Raw genomic sequence first — 22,071 nt, 5'->3', positions numbered from 1 at the left:
TGATTTTAGATTCGTTATATTGAAACAAGTTACAAGGCTTTCAGTTCAGTCCGCTAACAGTGCAGTTAAAACAATATCCAGTTTTATACAACAAGTAACACAGGCCTCCCTCCGCACGGAGATCATGCTTAAGTTTTTTCATAATAAAAATGTTATTAATACTTTTTTACTACTTCTGAACGAAATAGTGATTATAATTTGTGTGCGCAAGCATGATGTCCAACGCAGTTTTTGTATTTTCAACATTAGTAATACAGCATGCTAAATACGCAATGAACGTAAAATTACAATGAATTGCAGATTGCACTCGGCATAGTTCAAATGGTGGTGAAATTATAAATTATGGTACAATATTACATCATATATTTTCTAAATCGCTTTCGAAAGCTAAGAGACGCATCCAGGGGATATATTCACGTAGAGAACATGTCTCATCTTCTATCTCTTTTAATTTTTTTTTCAACTTCAGAATTAGACAGAGAGGGAAGATTAGACATATTACTTGACAACGTTTACGAATTAAGGGGCAGGACCAGGTAAAGTTGAAAATAAAAGTTTAGGATACAAAGTTGAACTTGGGCGGATCTTAATGCATGGTTAATTTCCAAAGGATTACCAGTGCTTTACAAATGTTGTCATTTCTAACAGCACAATTAGTTTCATATCCGGCATAACCGGACCAAATAGAGTAGGTAGTCTGAATGTATATAAATTCAAAGTATTATTATACTTCTTCAATCTTCATATCTAAATTGCCGTCCATAGCAATCTTTACGATAAATGACACCTTATCTACTTCATTTGGCGACAATAAAAAAAATCTCAAAATGTTGATCTACATATATCTACATATTTTCATGTCCATAATTTACACGCCTATTCGGTAAAACTAATTTTAGCCTTATATTTTTCTTACAATTTCCTAAAAACAATCCATAGTTTATAACTGGAAACATATTTGCACATTAAAAAGCTAGAGAAATAATGGCATTTCTTGAAGATACATACCATGAAACCTATTAGCAAAAAAAAACAGAATTCCGAAATTATTTAAAGTGGTCAGAAAAGCAAAACAATAAATATATAGCTTTTCTTCAGTATAATTTCATTTTGGTCCGTAAAATGTGGATAAAACACAAAAATTATGTATAGCTTTTTAAACATGTACCACTTCCTTTTACAATAAACGTGCGTGCTGCGTTTCTCTTAATTTCTTAACTGAATTACGACACGACGCGACACAAAATCAACTTTATATGAAAAAGACTGCGAACTTTCCGACATAGTTTCTCACTCTAACTACCTACTTAGTCGCATTCTGTCGCGTCGCATCGTGTCGCAAGTGTGTTCAAGTTTTACTTTAACAATTACATCTAGAACCGGGATATCGTGTGTAATAATCCTTAAAACAACCCGACAAGACCCGAGCTCGTTCCAGTATAAAACATTTCTAACTATAAATTTCATAAATAAACCTACCAATTTACACAATTAATATCAAGTAATGATAAATACATGAATTTTTCGAACATATAGTACACCTAATACCGAATTACAATAAAAATATAATCTTTATTGCGTCGCTTGGAATTGATCGATATACATTCGTAGCGACATGCCCTAGACATTGTTTAATGACATTTAATACAAATAAAGATAAGAAAATGACAAATACTGTGAGTAGGTACAGACGAGATATCACGTCATATCAACTGCTTTTTATGTTTAACATGCTTATAAGGCTTATAATCTTAATAGAGAATGCATTTATCTATTATTATCTTTACAATACATATTCCATGTCTCGGGCTCAGAACAACAAACTGTAACTAGATAATTAGGACTATTTGTTACCTTATTCAAAGAAAAAACAATTGTAATTACCAAAAGAGAGGGTCCATTTCCCCGCGCGGGGAAGAGGGCGAAGGGGCGAACACAACGATACGACGTCACAATTGTTTATCTTACAGATAACATTTTTAAATTGTATCTTATGGTTTGAGTTTTAAATCATACATATATTGAAAATATTAGTGGTAGCAGTTACAGTATAAAATAATTGTCAGGTTGTTGTTTTGTACGTTTTTTACGTGACATGTAAAATGTGCACGGGCCCATTGGAACCCGGTCATTTGGGAGGCGTTCATGGGGCTGAAGACAACATGAAGAGGCCCTTTGGTACCTTTTGTTCTAGAGTGAGATGGCTGCAGCTGTGGAGATCTGTGCCTTAATTACCATTGGGATACATCAACGGACAGCCCTCCACAGCTGCCAAACTATTGCCAAGGAGGGATTTACATGGTATGGGTCATGCGGATGGGATGCTAGTGGACCGGATTGCTGAGCTATAGAGTGAGATACGGACATCTGCCTCGAAAATCTCTCATTGCGTGACATGTTATTAATATCTTTTTTTTTTTGACTGTACTTAAAATGGTAATTTAGACAATAACATAGTTTCAAAACTTTTTACATCGCTTCTAAAATAATAAGAGATAACTTTTATAACAGCCCCATTCCCTAAAAAATTATTATTCTACAATTTTTCGTTATTGGGTTCAAATTTCACAATCCTTATGGGGTTCTTGTATGAAATCGGGAAATGATGGATAAGCACAATTAATTCTGTATAGTAAGGTAGAATTAGTCTTCATGCTAGTGTGGAAGCGAAACAAAACCAAAGACTGTGCCTGCTTTTCTTCCCGTGCAGATCGTAAAAGTCCATTACGGGATAAGGCATTGTATAACCAATGCACATTTACTCATTCTAGGGTTGGTTATTGTTTTCTTTTAAGTTACGGAGGTCAGACAGAGTCGCTCTGTGTATAAACAATTTCATACATACTTATAATCACGTCTATATCCCTTGCAAGGTAGACAGAGCCAACAGTCTCGAAAAAACCAATAGGCCACGTTCAGCTATTTGGTTTAATGATAGAATTCAGATTCAAATAGTGACAGGTTGCTAACCCATCGCCTAAAAGGAGAATCCCAAGTTTATAAGCCTATCCCTTTAAAACAAGTAAAACAAATAACCTCGTCAAATCGCTTTGGACAGGATAGAAATAGCGGACTCCGGCCTTTGGATGTGAACGGAAATACGCTTAGACGAAAAAGTAAGTTATCAATTTGACTCATAGAATTTGGAATAATGTAAGACTATAGTCGCTGTAAGTAAGCGGAATGTTCTCATGAATGTGTCGTTTCAACCTTAAGATTTTCATATCGCCTCTCATTCCTTAGACTTAATTGAGAACTGCGCAGATAACTGCGTTTTATAGAAGAGAACAATACATCATTCTTATCGTTTCAAGTAAAATATAACAGCATTTCTATTGTCTTCTGATGTCTATGTTGTGGTCGCAATGTAGCCTAAACCATGATTTAAGGCATGCAATCAAGACACGAAATACCTTGAGCTTTTACCTTGCTTGCCTAAAAAATTAAAGTAATACCAATTCGACCAACTTTGGAATTATTAAAAAAGTAAGCCTCATTCAACTATCATTTATTTTTAAAAGGACACATGTCGTCATGGTGAAACAATAATTATGTCATTTTTAATTCAGGCAAAATTACTTCTTTTACAAAATTTTATCATTAGCCAATAATAATATAAGGTCAGATCATCCTGTTTTAGCGTTGCCAAACTATCGATAGTTTTATCATCGATAGTTGTACTATCTATAGTTGACGTCGAAATTAATCTACTGCTCAGTTTGTTACAATGGTATCGTAGACTACAATACTTTCGATAGTATCGCCACTATCGGATACTATCGATAATCCTACCAATACTATTGCTTTTACCCAACTATCGATAGCCTATCGATAGGCTTAATATAAATAAGAGAATAAATCATTATGCAAAAGGAATATTTTCTTATTGAACTCGGATATTCAGTGGTCAGTTTTAATTACAAAATTCATATAGTATTGAGTAAATATCCTATAACACCTCCTCTTTCAAATCTATGTGATTCTTTCCGTATACATAATTAACACTATTGCTTTATCAACATCACATATCAATGCTAGGGCAGTGTCGAACGTATCAAAGTCGGCGACAACGCCATTATTACCTAAAGATCACTGAGGGCTGGCCTCTAGTCAGTTTGTAAGTCACTCGAATCTCACCCAACACTCATTTCACTTGCGATTTCACGTGCTGCAAGAACTCGTAGTAGGAGAAGGCGGATTCCACGCGGTCTTCGACGAGACGCTCAGTAAATACTTGTCGGGATGGCGAGTTGTCTCTGTAATGCAAAATAAACGATTATTTTAGTTCGATGAATGAAGCCGTACAGCTGAATGCGGCCTATCGGTCTTTTCGAAACTGTTGGCTCTGTCTATCCCGCGATGGATCAAGACGTGACTATATATGTATGTATTTTAAAAGGTGTACGTGATGCGGTATTTGATACAAAACTTAGAGCATAGAAGCAGGAAGTACCTATATACCAAAATTAGATCGTCGTTCAGCTCGTCTATAAAGGCTTATAACAAGGCATTTCCTTCTCCTATCTTGAACATGACAACACTAGTTTTATACAACAATGGCAATTTTTATAAAATAGATAATACTCACTTCAATATTAGTATATTCGAGGCGTACGGCCGATCGTCGTTCAGCTTGTCTATAAAGGCGTGCAACAAGGCGTTTCCTTCCGACTCTATCTTCGGCAATGTTCGGCTTTCGTCGTGCAACTGACTGAAAGCGGCGACGCCGAACGTGTCCGACAAGAAGGCGGGGCTGACGGCGTGACAGACGTAAATAATCATGGTCTCCCCGTCGTCGAGCAGGTAGGCGCCGTTCGAGTTTATTCTGGAATAAATAATTTAAATTGAAATGTTGGCTGCTTCGGAATAAATTGCGATTGTGTGTGTGTGTGTGTGTGTGTGAGAAACGGCACAAGCACTGCAATGCACTACTATGGCATCCAGGGCAACAAATTGTGATTTGCGTCTTGAAATATCCATTATCGTTTAGAGCGTAAACATTAATGGGTATTTTTAGATGAGATCTTGACATTTTCAACTGTACTGTACTAGACACTCTTTCGGGATAATATTTTAGTGCAACCTGATAATTTACGGCACATTTTCTTATCTAGTATACGGACGTTTCTCGACACGACATTTGCATTAAACTCTTCCTGTATACTTTTTACCAATTTACGGATATTTTAAAACCGGTTTTTTTTGTGTTAATTTTCTTAACCGTTTGTAAACATTTTTGATACTACCTGTATATTTTTATACAATTATGGTAATTTCACGTCGCGACCTTTTCACTTTCAACTTTTCCTTTACACTTTTTACGCAATTCATAAACATTTCAAGACGCGACCAGGAGATTTTCGATACGATTTTTTTAATCTGCTTTACACAATTTCTGCACATTTTCTTACCTTGTTCATGGAAAGTTCTCGACGCGTCCTCGATATTTAACTCTTCCCAGCCATTTTTAAACCAATTCGTAAACATTTCAACTTCATTTGTTTGTAATATCTTTATTGCATAGAAATTTACACGGTAACAAGAAAATAGTACATAGGTATAATAAATTTGCCGTGTGGTTCCCGGCACCAATACAAAAAGGAATAGGACCACTCCATCTCTTTCCCATAGATGTCGTAAAAGGCGACTAAGGGATGGGCTTGCAAACTTGAGATAATTTTTTTAGGCGATGGGCTAGCAACCTGTCGTCACTATTTAAATCTCAATTCTATCATTTAGCCAAATAGCTGAATGTGGCCCATCAGTCTTTTTAAGACTATTGGCTCTGTCCAACCCGCAAGGGATATAGACGTGATTATATGTATGGATGTATGTATAAAAAAAAAACAAATCACTCGCAATGGCGGACATTACATCAACATGTGTATTTACCTCTCAGCCGAGAGCTGCATCCGCGGCGGATCAGGCGCCGTGTCATCGTCGTCGCGGGCGCCGTGGTCGCCGAGCGCGTGCACGGGGTACAGGTCGGGGTACACGGCGCGCAGGAGCATGTATAGTGGCAGAGTTTTCATGTCGCACATGTCGGCCACTCGGTCGTCGAGACGCGTTGAAGTGCCGGTTCGGAAGGCTTTCTGGTGGTGTTGGAAAGAAAATGTTAAACGACTAATTTAAGCATCATGCAGTCGGCAGTGTGGAATTGAAACATGGAGAGAGTGGATAAAAAATTGTTGCATTATTTTTGGTCTAGGTCTACTTGCGACGGATAGCACGAATTAAATCTATTGTAATTTTAACAAAAAATAGCTACGTCCGCGAATTTAGCGCCACCTAAAAATAGCGTTAAATTTAGCACTGTCTATTAAAAGCAACAAATTTAGCGCTACCAAAAAATTAGACAAATTTTACGCTACTTAAATGTGCGACAAATCTAGCGCTACCTACAAAAGGCGCCTTATTAAGCGCTACCTACAATACAACAGAAAATAGATTTTCGCAAATACCACGATCACTATAGTTTTCACCATAAGTGAAAAGTACCCTATACTTACCCAGCTTTAAGTTTTGTCAGATTCTGAAGATTATTATGAATTTTTCAATTGAATTTGAAACACGCTTACCCTCTTCAACAGCGCCAACAGGTACAACGGCAACAGCGCCAGCGACGCAGGCGCATGTAGGGCTGCGGAGGCGGCGCCGGCGGGCAGGTTCTGCGCCAGGCGGTGCGCAGACAGCGCGTCCACCGCCACCGTGGTGAGCGCCTCGCGCGCCTCCGACATCGACGCCGACGCGCAGCGGTCCACGGCTGGAACAATTTATATTTCATACTAGCTGTGGCTAGGTTGTGTGTGTGGAAAGGTCGGGGTGGGAAGACCTAGACGAACATATCTTGATCAAATTAAGGACGTCCTGGTAAAGGGTCAGGTCAAAAGTGCCCGAAACCGCCGAGCTTGCATGAAGAGAGTTATGAATGTGGATGAAGCAAAGGAAGTATGCAGGGATCGTGGCAAGTGGAAAGAGGTAGTCTCTGCCTACCCCTCCGGGCAAGAGGCGTGATTTTATGTATGTAGCTGTGGCTTGCGACTTCTCCACGGCTGGGGGGGCAACCATTTGTGTTTCATACTAGCTGTGGCTTACGATTTCGTGCGCCGTTTAAGCGGGAATGAGAAAATCTTTTCATACTAGCTGTGGCTTGTGCGCCGTGTGAGCGAGGAAGGGAAATCTTTCATCGCCAGTCAAGTCAACTTTAACTTTAATAACACCTTTTACTATTCGGGCTGTGAAGAGGCGCACCGCGGAGACCGTAGCGGAATGACGTCACCCTTAGACTTATCTCCTTTAGCCTATTTTCTACATCAGATTTTTCTATGTCTGTACAAATTTCATCAAAATCGGTTCAGTGGTTTAAGTGTGAAATCGTTACAGACAGATATATGTATTTATGGTATTAGTAAAGATGTCAAAGAAAAAATAAGGCGTATGTACACCCGGCATTCAGAGAACACATGACTCCCTATTCATACTGGTACAAACCAAAATTAAAATTATAAATGGGTCATGTTTCTCTGCAGCCAACTGTACTTACAAGAAGATGATTTGATTTCTAAACTTGGCTTTTTTTTCAGATTCTTTAGTGATAAGCTTACAACTTGTCACTATGACAGGCAGAAATCTGAAGATGAATCTGAAAATCAATTTCGTCAAAAAACCCCTCAGTTTAATAAAAACATTTAAGCAACTATTAGAGATTAAGTACTCGTATACACTCACCCATTTTGCTTAGTAGCCCGATGATACACTGTTGGTCGGCCGCGTGCAGAACGTCCGTGAGGTTACTAGCGATAGGTAGCGCTAACGTGTGTACTCGTATCCTACGCTCGCCTGGAACAACATAATTCAGGTACATACATACATATGGTCACGTCTATATCCCTTGCGGGGTAGACAGAGTCAACAGTCTTGAAAAGACTGAATGGCCACGTTCAGCTATTTGGCTTAACGATAGAATTGAGATTCAACTAGTGACAGGTTGTGCTAGCCCATCGCCTGAAAAAGAATCCCAAGTTTTAAGCGTATCCCTTACTCGCCTTTTACGACATCCATGGGAAAGAGCTGGAGTGGTCCTATTCTTTTTTGTAATGGTGCCGGGAACCGCACGGCACACGGCACGGCACACATAATTACCTCACCTATGCAACTAATAGCAAAGCGTCCTAAATCTAACTTAATGGGTCTTGAAGTTCTTCTCGAGCGGAGATTATTGATTCAAGGTCGTCGTAAACCCACCTACCCAGTACCCGAAACCGCCGAGCTTGCATGAAGAGAGTTATGAATGTTAATGAAGCAAAGGAAGTGTGCAGGGATCGTGGCAATTGGAAATAGGTAGTCTCTGCGTACCCCTCCGGGAAAGAGGCGTGATTTTATGTATGTATGTAAACCCACCTTTACTGCTGGTATACAGCAGCGCCGCCTGGAAGCAGACCTGCTGCAGGTCCGACAGCGCCTCGTCGATGCTGAGCTGCATGCCGAATCCCGCGTCCGGAGACACGTTGGGCAGCGACAGCAGGTCCGTGGAGCGGACGAAGAAGTTGCCATGGAACGTGTGGATCGATATGCCTCTGAAAGTTAACATTCTAATGAGAGAAGAGATTCTGTAAGAAATCAAGAAATTGATCAGTATGCCTATGGAATTAAACATACTAATATTATACATGGATTAAGAAAAAAACATAGTGTGTGCTAGCTGCTTCTCTTCCGTAAAGCATATAATAAGTCAAGGGAAAGCCTATCCCTTCGTCGCCTTTTACGACATCCATAGGGGGATATAGAGTGGTCCTATACCACACGGAACGGTTTAAGTCAAACGCATGTATTATTAAGGGGCAAAGCGATTAGCTTAAGATGACAATACCTAATACAGTGCAGCAGATACTTCTGTTGACATTATAGAATTATGTTATTTACAGAGCGATAATCTTCGTTAATTCAGTCAAAAACACAGGCGGAACAGCAGGCAGGAAGCTAGTTATAAATAAATATAATAAATATATACGGGACAAATTACACAGATTGAGTTAGTCTCGAAGTGAGTTCAAGACTTGTGTTACGAGATAACTCAACGATACTATATTTTATAATAAATACTTATATAGATAAACATCCAAGACCCAGGCCAATCAGAAAAAGTTCTTTTCTCATCATGCCCTTACCGGGATTCGAACCCGGGACCTCCGGTGTCACAGACAAGCGTACTACCGCTGCGCCACAGAGGCCGTCAAAGTCAAGTTAAAGACACAATAACAACATTACCTGGTACACCGCACCCTCATGACCGCCTCGAAGCCGATCTTCCTGGTGAGGTAGCGGGTCAGCGAGCGGCGCAGCTTCTCCGCCTGCCACGGCCGCGACGCGAGGAACAGCGGTATGTGGTACACTGTTCCCGCGCTGAATTTACTCATGCCACCTGGGGTAAGCCAAAAAAATAATAAGTGACACGTGACGTGAGAGATTATCGAGGGGATAGTCAGCCTAAAAATAATAATAGTGAGAGATTATCAAGGGGATAGTCAGCCTAAAAATAATAATAGTGAGAGATTATCGAGGGGATAGTCAGCCTTAAAATAATAATAGTGAGAGATTATCGAGGGGATAGTCAGCCGTAAAATAATAATGGTGAGAGATTATCGAGGGGATAGTCAGCCAAAAAATAATAATAGTGAGAGATTATCGAGGGGATAGTCAGCCAAAAAAAATAATAATAGTGAGAGATTATCGAGGGGATAGTCAGCCTTAAAATAATAATAGTGAGAGATTATCGAGGGGATAGTCAGCCTTAAAATAATAATAGTGAGAGATTATCGAGGGGATAGTCAGCCTAAAAATAATAATAGTGAGAGATTATCGAGGGGATAGTCAGCCTAAAAATAATAATAGTGAGCGATTATCGAGGGGATAGTCAGCCTAAAAATAATAATAGTGAGAGATTATCGAGGGGATAGTCAGCCAAAAAATAATAATAGTGAGAGATTATCGAGGGGATAGTGAGCCTAAAAATAATAATAGTTAGAGATTATCGAGGGGATAGTCAGCCAAAAAATAATAATAGTGAGAGATTATCGAGGGGATAGTCAGCCAAAATAAAATAATAGTGAGAGATTATCGAGGAGATAGTCAGCCTAAAAATTAAAATTGAGATTTTCGAGGCAGATGTCCGTACCTCACTCCGTAGCCCAGTTATCCAGCCATTAGCGTCCCATCCGCATGACCCAGACTAAGTGAATTTCCCCCTGGCAATAGTTTGGCGGATGTGGAGGACTGTGCGTTGGTGTATTATATAGCATATTTATAGACACAGCTGAACATATCCATTCAGACTGATAGCTGTGTCTACCCCGTAAGGGATAAAATTGAATGTCTGGCCTATTTGCTCTTTCTAAGTAAGGGATAAAACACGTGATTATATGTATGTTTGTATGTATTTTTTAATAACTTACTGAGAGTGGCCAAGTCAGAGTACTGCGAGTTGAGCAGGAACAAGTCCACGGCGACCTGCGCGCCGCTGCAGTCCAGCGCTAGCCGCTTGTAGAAGTCCGTGGCCGGGTTCAGGTGAGCTACTTCTTTGGACGATCGGGCGTTGGGATCCTCTCTGGGAATAATACATGATTTTAATAATATCCAAATACAATGTATTGAACTGTTTATATACTGTGTAAAGTCTCATAATTCAGGACCTAATCAATACATACACGTAAATCACGTTACGTGACTTTCTGACAAGTGATACTCCTTATTTATTAGTTATTTAATTATCTCTTTCATCATTCAAATTGTAAAGTTTTATTCATTATTATTGTCATATCTTTTGGTTTCACAACATTGGTTGACGTAAAATAAATAACTTAAAACCATGTTTACTGCCGCTTCCAAAGCGTCAGTGCAGAAGAAGCGGTAACAAACTGCACTGCATTTTCTTCTTTTCATTATCTCTTTGCACATTCCCAGTTGCACGTTCCACCATATTGCTTCAGGTCCTGGGGTCCTCCTTCCTACATTTTACTTTCCACTTTATCCTGTCTACGGCGTCTTCAGTTTTCAGACTAACCATATAAAACATTATGAAATACAAACTTACCTAGGCTGTAACGCTCCAGGCCCGACGTTTGGCAAACATGTTTGGAAGACAGTGATCCTGCCTCCGGTGGGAGCCTGAGAATCATTCAAACTATTAGTTATAATTTACGAAAGAAAACGAAAACTCCGTTGCTTCGACATTGTTAGATGTTAGTTTCAAACTTTGGTTAAACTTTTTTTAAATTAAACCAATTAGAAAGACATATTTTGCGATCCATTCCAATTCTTTCTATACTCATTTAGAGCAATGAAAGAATGTCGAGGTCATTTTTCCCATTTGAAGCGTAATTTAGTGTTTTTTTGTATATATTTGTATTTCTATATACCTTACTTATATTGTAAATGCGAAAGCCTGTCAGTCTGTTTGACTATTCCGCTTTCAAAATTCCAATGAAATTTGGTATGCATACTATAGTTAAAATCCGCGTTCTAGCATAGTATATATTTTTTCAACAATTTCCTTTAATACTAAAATGGGGGATGCAAGTTTGTATACAATGCAATAATGCAACCGTGCGAAGCCCAGGAATCGCTAGTTGTAGCAGGAGCGTATGTTTCGGCTCGACCGCCACCAAAGGGAAGATCTTTCGCCAGGCTAGGTGTTATGCCTGGGGAACCGCGCGACAGACGATCTTGTGTCGGAGGTTGTACACATATATAGCTCCAATCCGTGAAATCTGCGCGATTTAGGTTTTGACTGATAGCGTCGCGCGATGTTATTTTTTATTGTTGTGACGTGTAGCGTATAGATATCGCCACACTATGATATATGGGTATCCCTATATATGTGTCTGTGCGTGTTCATACCATCAGCTTGTAAGCAGCTTGCAGCGCGGCGCCCAGCGCACACGCAGAACTAGCGGCCGCCGCGTGGGGGGCGCCGGGCGCGGCGTGGCGCTGCGGCAGCACGGCCAGCAGCTCGCGGACCAGCTCGCGGCGCTCGTCCCGGTTCACCACCAGCGACTCCGGGGACGGGAGGAATACGTCTGTTCATAGAAACGGGGTGTTACACTACGATGGGTGATAAATAAGGAATCTTACACTTAACGTCGACTACTGTACTTACTAACGGACAGGTGCGCCTGCGCGGATTTAGCGCCACCTACGTAACAATACAGGTTTTCTCGCAAATACCACGACAACTTTTTTTACCGAGATGAAAAGAAAATATTTTATTTGATAGATATCGTTTTACCCTATAGATAGACTCTTATTATATATACGTAAAATTTCTTGAAGATTGGTACAGTAGATGAGCGTGAAGAAGAAACGAAACTTATTTTCGCATTTATCATATTATTTGGGACTAAATATTTAAGTCCCTATACATTGTATAAAACAAAGTATAAGCTTATTAAATTGCTATGTGAACAATTAAGGAGGTGTTTTAATAATTATATTTCGTTGAATTTTACAATGTAAGTACGTACCTATATATTTTAAATTTTAAAACTACAATATTTTGAAACAATTTATTCACGATAAACGCAAATTTCGTGACTCCTATCTTCGTGTCCTCATCATAAAACAAATACCAATAAGTACTTTAAAAAATATTGAAATTAAAAACGTTAAAACTTATAGTATGAATGGAAAAAAATGTTAAGAATAATACAAGCATTGTTACTATTACCTTTATCCGCAGCTTTTTTACGTTTTTTACTTTAAAAATAAGTGTAAATGTCTTCACATTATTATCATCCTTGGATTTATCTCGTTAACGTCACTTAGGTCCTCTTACGACCACGACCCGGAAGTGGGCAGTATGTGTATGTGTATGTTTAATAAACAAAAAATATATCACCTTGAGGCTTCTTCGCCTCCTCAAATTAGAAATTAAAAGACAGTAACCAATCAAAATATAATAGAGGGGTACAAAAAACTTTGTACGTAATTAATCCCGCCTTTAAGCACGTGTTTCTTCGACTTTAATAATGTGTTTCTTGGTCTATCTTCATAGAAGTCTTACCATCAATATCAAGCACAGTCATCTCTTTTGGTCTAGTGAGGCCCTCGCCCATCAGGTAGTAGTGTATGTGCGCGTCGAAACATATGAAGCCGACCTGCGTACGCGCATCGCCGGGCAACTCGTCCAAGTATGACTTTAAGGTGTCACATACCACCTGGAAAAACAGATATTAAACTGTATTAGTAGCACATAGTAACATAATCCTTCTCCAAAGGTATCGGTGGTCAAAAGGTTACGAGACTAGACAAATAAAAAACAGGTTCAAATCCCACCGCGCCTATCTCTCTTCAGAGTTAAGTACATTAGTTTCATTTCTTGACGATGTTCATACGGCGTGTTAAAACATTTATTATCATCATTAAGGGCCAAGAAAAATATTTTTTAGGGAGTCAAGGGTGCGCTGTCAAAGATAGTAAACGCGAGAGCAGCTTACTCATCCCATGATTCAGCTCGTATAAATAACATAACCCTATGATGTCACCAAGCTTTCTGCCTGCTGTACCGCCTGTGTTTCTTCCGTTTTTGACTGGATTTACAAAGATTCTCGCTCTAACAAGTGTATCACGTCGCTCTTTAAAGAACATAACCCTTGCGGGGTAGATAGAGCTAACAGTCTTGAAAAGACTGTCAGGCCACGTTCAGCTTTTTGACTTAATGATAGAATTGAGATTCTAATAGTGACAGGTTACTGGCCCATCGCCTAAAAGAGAATCCCAAGATTATAAGTCGCCTTTTACGACATCCATTGGAAAGAGGATTAGTCCTATACTTTTTTTATTGCCGGGAACCACACGGCACTTCTAATTTCTCACCTGTAAATACCCGGATTCCCTCGCGATCTGCGACACATCGAACAGGAACAGATACACAGCTGGTTGGGGCGGCCTCAACATGTACTCTCCGGGCGCTATGAACTCTATGGTCGCGGATTTGATCTCCGGCCTGCGAGATGGGTCGCCGTACGATTTGCTCACCGGGTCGTATTGGAACTCCTCTGGCACTGTGGAGATTTTTTTTCAGATTTAGCATGTATTGAAATAATTTAAGATTACATACATTTTTATATTAACATAAAGTACATATACATCTTCAAAGTTGTATGTATTCGCCTTATTCTCAAAGAAAACAAACAGAAGTGCATTTTGGTGTTTTATGAATTTATTCAAACTTAATTGTTCAAATAATGTTGATTCAATAGGCAAACTTAATGGATTATCTAACAGTCATCTTTTCAACTAATTAAAATAAAGAGAACTTCCTCAGTACCAGCTCGGTAAAATTCAATTAATAATAACTTTAAATGTAAATTCACCTTGGTGCTACAATATGAGATTTGAATGATAATTTGATATGAGTATTTAAAAAGTTAGAACATGCGATGTTTAGATACAGCTTTATGAAAGGGATACCTTTGCCGCGCAGTGGTACCTACACAAATAAAGAAAAAAAAAACTCACGGTCATTGACCCTATAGCATAGGTTGCACTTCCACCGCTTAGAGTCGACGAAGTAAACGAACGGGTTGATGTATGTGCGGCACGCGCGGCAACGCACGATCGTCGAGCATTGAATCACAGGGAGGTGCTGCAACAAAATGTAAAAAAAAAATTAAAGAATAGGGATGATGACAAGGTCTTAAAAAATATAAATAAGTTAATGACATGATAGAATACACGTAATTAAATACGTTTCGTGAATTTATAGTTTTAATTTTGACGCCCTATATGTTTTATATTCATTGAAAGTCGATGGGAAAGTCCATTAAAATTTTTTTTTTTTTTAAATAACTATGACAGGAATGAATAAACAAAGATATGGAATAACTTTTGTTAAGACATCATATCCATGAACGCAATAATTAAAGTAGCTGCCATACAAATAAAATTCATAACGCGGCCGAGAAACTCAGTTGTGACGTCACACTTGAGTGGCGTTTTGTAAGGGGCGTTTTGGACTCGTCCAAATAATGTGTTATGTTACTTCGTATATTTCAGATAGATTATTGTTTATTGATGCCATTATTTGACCAATGTTATAGTTGTTGTGAAGCTAAATTAACACCAAAACAAAAAAAAAACATCATGCCTATTGTAAAAATGAGCGAGTTAACGTGCACATAATGCGAATTATGGTCTTGTTTCTTACATGATTGTATGTACATATATTTAGGCATGTAAGACTGTTTGTATATCGAAATAAAAAGAAATTTTATATGGTGTAGGTTGTCCTGTATATATTTATTTAATTGTGTTAATACTTTCGGATTTTAGTCGCCATTTGAAACGTCTCCAGCAAAATATCACAGTTGATTTGCTGTGAGCAGTAGTAAGTTATCTGCTAAATATTATATAAATCTGCTCAACGTTCTTCTTACACAGCTGAACGTGGCCTATCAGTCTTTTCAAAACTGTTAACCCTGTTTACCCCGCAAGAAATGTAGACGTTTAAAACTACAAAATACTTGGCTAATAATGAACCTAATAAAATACTAATATCTCAACAATAAACAAAAGCAAGTAGCAATTTATAAATACATACAGCCATAATAAATCTACACGACAAAGTATCTAATTACGTCCTTTGTTCCCACATATTAATAGAATGAGTCATTCCTTATACATACATACAAATGAATGAACGTAGATGAAAATATACTATTCTAAACTATTCTTAAGATATTTGGTGAGGATAGATAAAAGTATTAGAATAATATTATAAGCCACTTGAATGTGTGCCACCTTGTGCCGTGTGGTTTCTGGCACTAATAGAAAAGAATAGGACCACTCCATCACTTTCCAATGGATGTCGTAAATGTATATAATCAATTTGGAATTTATTTTGACGATGGGCTAGCAACCTATTTGAATTTCAATTCACATATCATTTTTAGCTCTATCTACCTCGCAAAGGATAATAGACGTGATAATATGTTGTATTAGAAGATTAGCGCCTTCTGTCCGACTAATCACAAAAATACTACTTTCTCAATATCTTAACATAGTAAAGGTTTCTATTAGTACGGGTTTGGTCATTATAAGTTATTTACGAGTATATATTTAAAAAAAGTAAGGACAAATGACTCACGGTCATTGAGCCTTTAGTAGAGGTTGCATTTCCACCACTTAGAGGCGACGAAGAACTTAAGAAACCACTGATATACAAAGCACAAGTTGGCTCATAAATCAACAAATCTCAAAGTCAGGTCCTATAAATTTTTATGGCATAATCATCATTTCTCATTAACTTTTTTTTCGTACTCATAAATTTTGGTAACGTTATGCAAAACGGCCAAGTATAAAAATTTACAGGTACCAATATAAACACCGTTTAAAGCAAACAAAACTTTTCACCATAAAATATGCCACTCAACATTCATAATAAACACTAATAATTAAGATAAGTACATAATGTTTTTAAGGAATAAACTTAAAAACTACTGAATGATTTGAATGAAATTTGATACACAGCTAGAATAGACCTTAAGGAATAACATAGGCTACTTTTTTCTGGAAATGTCCCCGGAAGCGAAACCCCGCGCAAAAGCTAGTATATTATAGTATGCTTACATTGAGATCCTTGAAGGGGTGTATAAGAATTCCCAGTGGTAATCTCGACTTCTGTAGAAGGCTGTTTGTGTCTGGTATGCGGTTGATGGTGCATCGGAATATGCTGAAAATAATAAAATTAATTATTTGACGACATTTAAATTTCCACTTAAAGGGAAAGGAAACCTTATAATAACCCCTCAAATACTTCAAACGAATACGTTTATGAACTTGAGATTCTTCTGGTAGTGGATGGACTAGCAACCTGTCACTACTTATTTGAATCTCAATTCCATAAAGCAATACATCTGATACATACATCCTTTCAGTCTTTTCAAGATGGTTGACTCTGTCTACTCCGCAAAAGATATAGACGTGACTATGAATGTAGTATATGTAGATAATTAAAACCATATTATATTATGAACAAAAAATAAGAGTTACTACATATTTTATTTCTATTTAACTTGTTTATTATATACTTAGTCAACAACTGCCATAAGAAATGAATAAATATTAAAATATGGATTGTATACATATTGATGTAGATTTTTATCATTAATTCAAATATTGTAATATTTTACATATTTATCCATCCCTCATACCGTCAGTTTATGTAAATCATGCAAATAATGTTTCTATTCTATTCCAAAATGTTATATGCACGCATACATTAAAGAAAAGTCGACCTATGTTTCCCCTTTTTTAAGCTGATATTTGTTAGTCATTACTTTTGAATTCCTTTTCGGTTATTATTATTTACCAATAGAGTCGTAAATGTAATATAAAAATACAGCTTGATAGCTGAGCACGGGAGATTTATCATAACTTCTGATAACAGGCTACCATTGTTTGCGTGACGTGCTCAAGGACAGGTTAATGCCGTATAAACTAGGTGTAAAAGATAATGTAACTAAAACAGCTGTATTAACATTAATTTAATTGTTTGAGAGAATGAAAAGCTTGCATGAAGAGAGTTATGAATGTGGATGAAGTGAAGGAAGTATGCAGAGATCGTGGCAAGTGGAAAGAGGTAGTTTCTGCCTACCCCTCCGGGAAAGAGGCGTGATTTTATGTATGTATGTTAATTGTTTGACTTACATTTTGAACTTAACTTCAAGTTTGTAGTTTAGAAATTACAGCTTAATATTGTGTAATAACAACATTAATATAAATGTGTAAAAAAGGTGTGGTTACCGGCACCAATAGAAAAAAGAATAGGACAACTCCATCTCTCTCCCTTGTATGTCGTAAAAGGCGACTAAGGGACAGGCTTATAAACTTGGGATTCTTCTTATACGCGATGGGCTAGCAACCTGTCATTATTTGAATCTCCAAAATTTAGTTCGTATGTGTCTGCCATTTCAGGTCAAAATGGTCTTAAAGAAATAACTTGGGTTTTTATATTATTATCTTAAATATTAGTAACAACGTAAAAGATCTTTGATTAAGATTGATCATAATTAAATTGGGTTAACAATTATTCCCATGCAGTCAATGTATAGGCAGTCAAGTCATTCGTTATCGTATAATGTTGTTGAAGGCATCAGATATGATATTGAATAGGATACGATCATAAAATGTCAATACCTACCTAGGATCAAATATATTTGGCGTACAAATCATTGTGTAAGACATCAAAGTATGTAAACAACAGTAGAACCCGTTTGGAATACTTAATTTAGTCAACATTGGACGAAGGTCGCGTAATTAAGGTCAACATATATAAAGATATGTTTCCTCCAATAGATTATGGCTAAAGAACTAGGTACCAATATAGAGAAACTTCTACCAATAGAGTAGAACAGCACCACTCAATCTCATCCTTTGGTTATCATAAAAGGCGAATAAAGAACAAAGTCGAATAAGAGACAAGTATCTAGTGAAAAAAAAAATCCAAGATAAACATTAATTTTTAACTGCACAAATATAACTTTTGTGGTCAACAGTCCAGCTGAGCAAAGTTTAGTTTTCAGTTAGACTGAGTTGAGGAGATATGTCGACCTAAACCTAGAAACAAACAGTTGGGAATGCGAACAGATATGTACATAGAGGAAACTCACAGTGACCCATATACATATAGCATCCCACACATTTTCATACAAAACTATCTATAAGTTATATTAAGAAATCACTTAAGTTTTACAGAGCTGATGTTGTTAAGATTTTCTGACATCAAGTTGCTTTAAGTAATGATATCATTAAGTTAATTGCTTTGGACTCATGACCTTAAATATACATATGTATTTTTGGCTGCTATGAGATATTCTAGAACCACAGTTTATGTATTGCATCGCATATAAAATTTAATTTATTATTGTACAGATTAGCATGTGTTTTAATTTATGCAGGTACTTAGGGGTAGATAAACTTGATCTCTGACTTTGTAACATTAATCATCGTCATAAGGTCAAGTTTATCTGCCCGCTACTGTACAATTTGCTGTAGCCAAAAATATGCAACAATACTATTAATAATTCTTACTTCATTAAAAATAGCCACTGCTATAAAGCTAGTACACAGTCTTCTTCCTCTGGGGTTAATCCAGGTTACATCCACACCACTCTGGAGACGAGCCAGGGGTATGCCAAAACACATACTGTGTTTTGGTGCATATCACAGGAAATTGGAATAAAACTAGACCTTGATGCTTCACAATTTAAGATATCACAATGTAATATAGACCTCAACAACCCAAAACCTGAACCACAAAGAACCTTAGGATGGTTAATGGTTTATATATTTTTATTTGGCTATGCGGGGTCATATGACGTCCACAATTAGATTTACAGTGGTTCAATTCTACTACAGCACAAGTTGTTAATTACACTTAATTAAATATTAATAAATTTGACTTACTCAGGGCTGCAATTAGGTGCATCGGCAAACTGATGTCCAAGCTTTATTTCTGGGGGGTCTTCTGGGTACTCAGGCAATATGTGCCTGCACTGAAGCAGATCCACCATGTGATGTCCCCACAATTGGTCGAAACCTTGCTTCGTGACGCTTAATTGGCCCATTTGTTGAGTCAAGCCTTGATTTGGATACTGAGCATATTGTTTTCCCATATTTTGGGGCATTGGCTGCTGGTTAGGGAAGTTGCCTTGTGGCATTGGTGGGTATCGATTCTGCATGTTGCCCATTGAAGGGCCTGGAGGTAAGCTGCTCGGGGGTCCTGGTGGAAGGCTGCTGGGTTGTCCGGGAGGGCCATTAAGATGTCCAGGAGGCCTTGTTGGCATTTGTGGTCCACTAGAAAGTCCTTGTGGTCCACTTTGAGGCAACATAGTTCTGTTAGGAGGTGGCATTGCACCCATACTTGCACTGTGAGGGGGCATATGACCACTTGGTTGGCCCATATAGCCACTTGGAGGACTCATAGGACCACTTGCAAGGCCCATAGAAACATTAGGAGGGGTCGCTGGCCCACTTTGAAGACCAATTGGCCCTTTTGGAGGTCCATTTAATGGCCCTAGTGGTCCACTTGGTGTATTCATCTGTCCCATTGGAGGTAAACTTTGAGGCCCTGTTGCTTGATATCTTGGAGGCAAATTTTGTTGTCCACCAAAACTGTTCAGTGGTGGCATTGGCCCAGAAGTATTCATAGGCTGCCCTGGGCCAGATGGTCCATTTCTTTGAGGGCCTGGGTATGACTGAATAGGAGCGCCACTCGATGGAGGCACCATCGAAGGGCCACTTACTGAAGACATTGCGTCAGATTGATAATTACTCCCTGGACCGACTTTGGAACCAGATGTTGGGGGTGTAAAGTGTGTTCCATTAACTCCTGCTGGTCTTGGAGGGCCCAAAGGAGGCCCAGACACTGGTGGCATGCGATAATCACTGATACTAGAAGGTCCATTTGTAGGTCCAGGGATCAAAGGACTATTCCTTAGAGGTCCTGAAAACTGGGGACCAGGCATTGACACATTTGGCTGGTTCACTTGTCCTGGGCCGGGAGGTTTAGCCAATGGTGGGCCATATGCAGGATTGATTGGAGGAAGGCCACTTGAAGATGGTGTCATATTTGGTGGTACTGGACTAAAGGAGCTTGATGATGTGGGATATTGAGATGGAGTTTGAGAAGCGGGCGGCCCATTCTTAAGTGGTTGATTTGATTGACTAGAAGGAATGAGAGGTGGTGCATTGTCATTAATTTGACGTTGCTGCGGTGGAAAGTTGTTCAGATAAGGTGTTGGAGATGGATTAGCATTAGGTACTGTTCTCGGACTGGCTGAATTGAAAGGTTGCTGCATGTTTGGACTTGGGGCCATTAAAGGTTTTAAGGGAGGTCTTACAGGTGATGACTCGGGTCCAGGATGAGGTGGGGGCATCATCCCAGGATGATTAAATGCAGGAGAACTACTAGAACTTTGATTCAAATGATTCACGTTATGTATTCCACTGTTTTGAACTCCATGGGCAGGGCTATTAGAATTCGAGTCCTGCTTAAGCCCAGGGTAACTCGGCGGTAATTGGTTCATTGGTACAGGGTTGTTACTAAATATTGGCGGTCCGGGATTCGCATTTGTAGGAGGCGCCCCCGGGATATTATATGGGTTCGGTGGCAAGTTAGACATGTCTTGACAATCTGGAATGATAAAATTGACTCCCTTAAAGCATTACTTCACAAGAATCAAATATACTACATTGGACACTGTCCGAGGCACAATTCTGTGTGTTTGTATTATAATAAAGAGACTGATATCGACAATGAATTTAATAAAACATGCTAATTCACTGTTGGTTCGACAGAAGGGCGATCATTGTTAGAAACACTTACCGCAGTGTGGATGGAGTTGTAACACAAGAAAATTGTACACGCACTATTGGATTGTTATATCACTCTTACATATTCAGGATTATAGCGAAGAAACGAAATTAAAATAATTTCAAGAATAAAAATACGACCCTGACTTACGTGGCTGAGCAATAGACAGCGCCCTCTATAGATTGATTTTTTGACAGATTACGTCAAAAATGATGCGTTTACGAGGATAGCACTGGGTAAAACTTATCTGGGTATAACTGGGTTTAACTTTTAAACTAATATTTGAACATTATAAAATCTATAATTTGATAAAAAGTAATCAAAAATAATGGTTTATTTTATAAAATACCTCCTTAAAAAAGTACACAATGACAATTTGGGTTTGATGATCTCTTTATTGTGTGTCACCATTTACCCGACCGTAAAAGGAAGGATAAGTTTTTAACCGTCTAGTCAAGTTTGTACTGCACCTACTTTAAACACGTTAAGCTAAATAGCTAATTCATGGAATCAAAATTTATATGGGCACGTGTATGGAACTATTCCAAACTTCTTAATACAGACGGTCCCTGTTGCGCAGCGGTATTGTACTTGTCTGGTGGTCCCGGGATCGAATCTCGGCCATGATGAGAAACGAACTTTCTCTGATTGGCCTTTGTTTTAGATATTTAGTTTATATACATATTATTATGTAATATTTA

The 22,071-nt window shown here is 38.3% G+C and overlaps 1 protein-coding gene across 1 annotated transcript; it reads right to left on the bottom strand.

The window, feature by feature from the left end:
* LOC106130220 (protein transport protein Sec24A) lies at nt 1-21,552 on the bottom strand. Its single transcript, XM_013329012.2, has 16 exons — nt 21,383-21,552; nt 19,462-21,190; nt 16,624-16,726; nt 14,515-14,641; nt 13,870-14,057; nt 13,058-13,211; nt 11,896-12,074; nt 11,090-11,163; nt 10,452-10,603; nt 9,268-9,421; nt 8,401-8,576; nt 7,729-7,839; nt 6,579-6,763; nt 5,893-6,092; nt 4,589-4,825; nt 1-4,256 (listed from the first exon to the last, which is right to left on the bottom strand). Exons 2-16 carry the CDS (start codon nt 21,177-21,179, stop codon nt 4,145-4,147), a joined length of 3,870 nt encoding a protein of 1,289 aa, XP_013184466.2. The 5' UTR covers nt 21,180-21,190; nt 21,383-21,552; the 3' UTR covers nt 1-4,144.
* Between the last annotated feature and the right edge of the window lie 519 nt (nt 21,553-22,071).

Source organism: Amyelois transitella, chromosome 7 (genome assembly GCF_032362555.1).
Source record: "Amyelois transitella isolate CPQ chromosome 7, ilAmyTran1.1, whole genome shotgun sequence".
Lineage (NCBI taxonomy): Eukaryota > Metazoa > Arthropoda > Insecta > Lepidoptera > Pyralidae > Amyelois > Amyelois transitella.
This window is presented reverse-complemented; position numbering and strand designations above follow the sequence as displayed.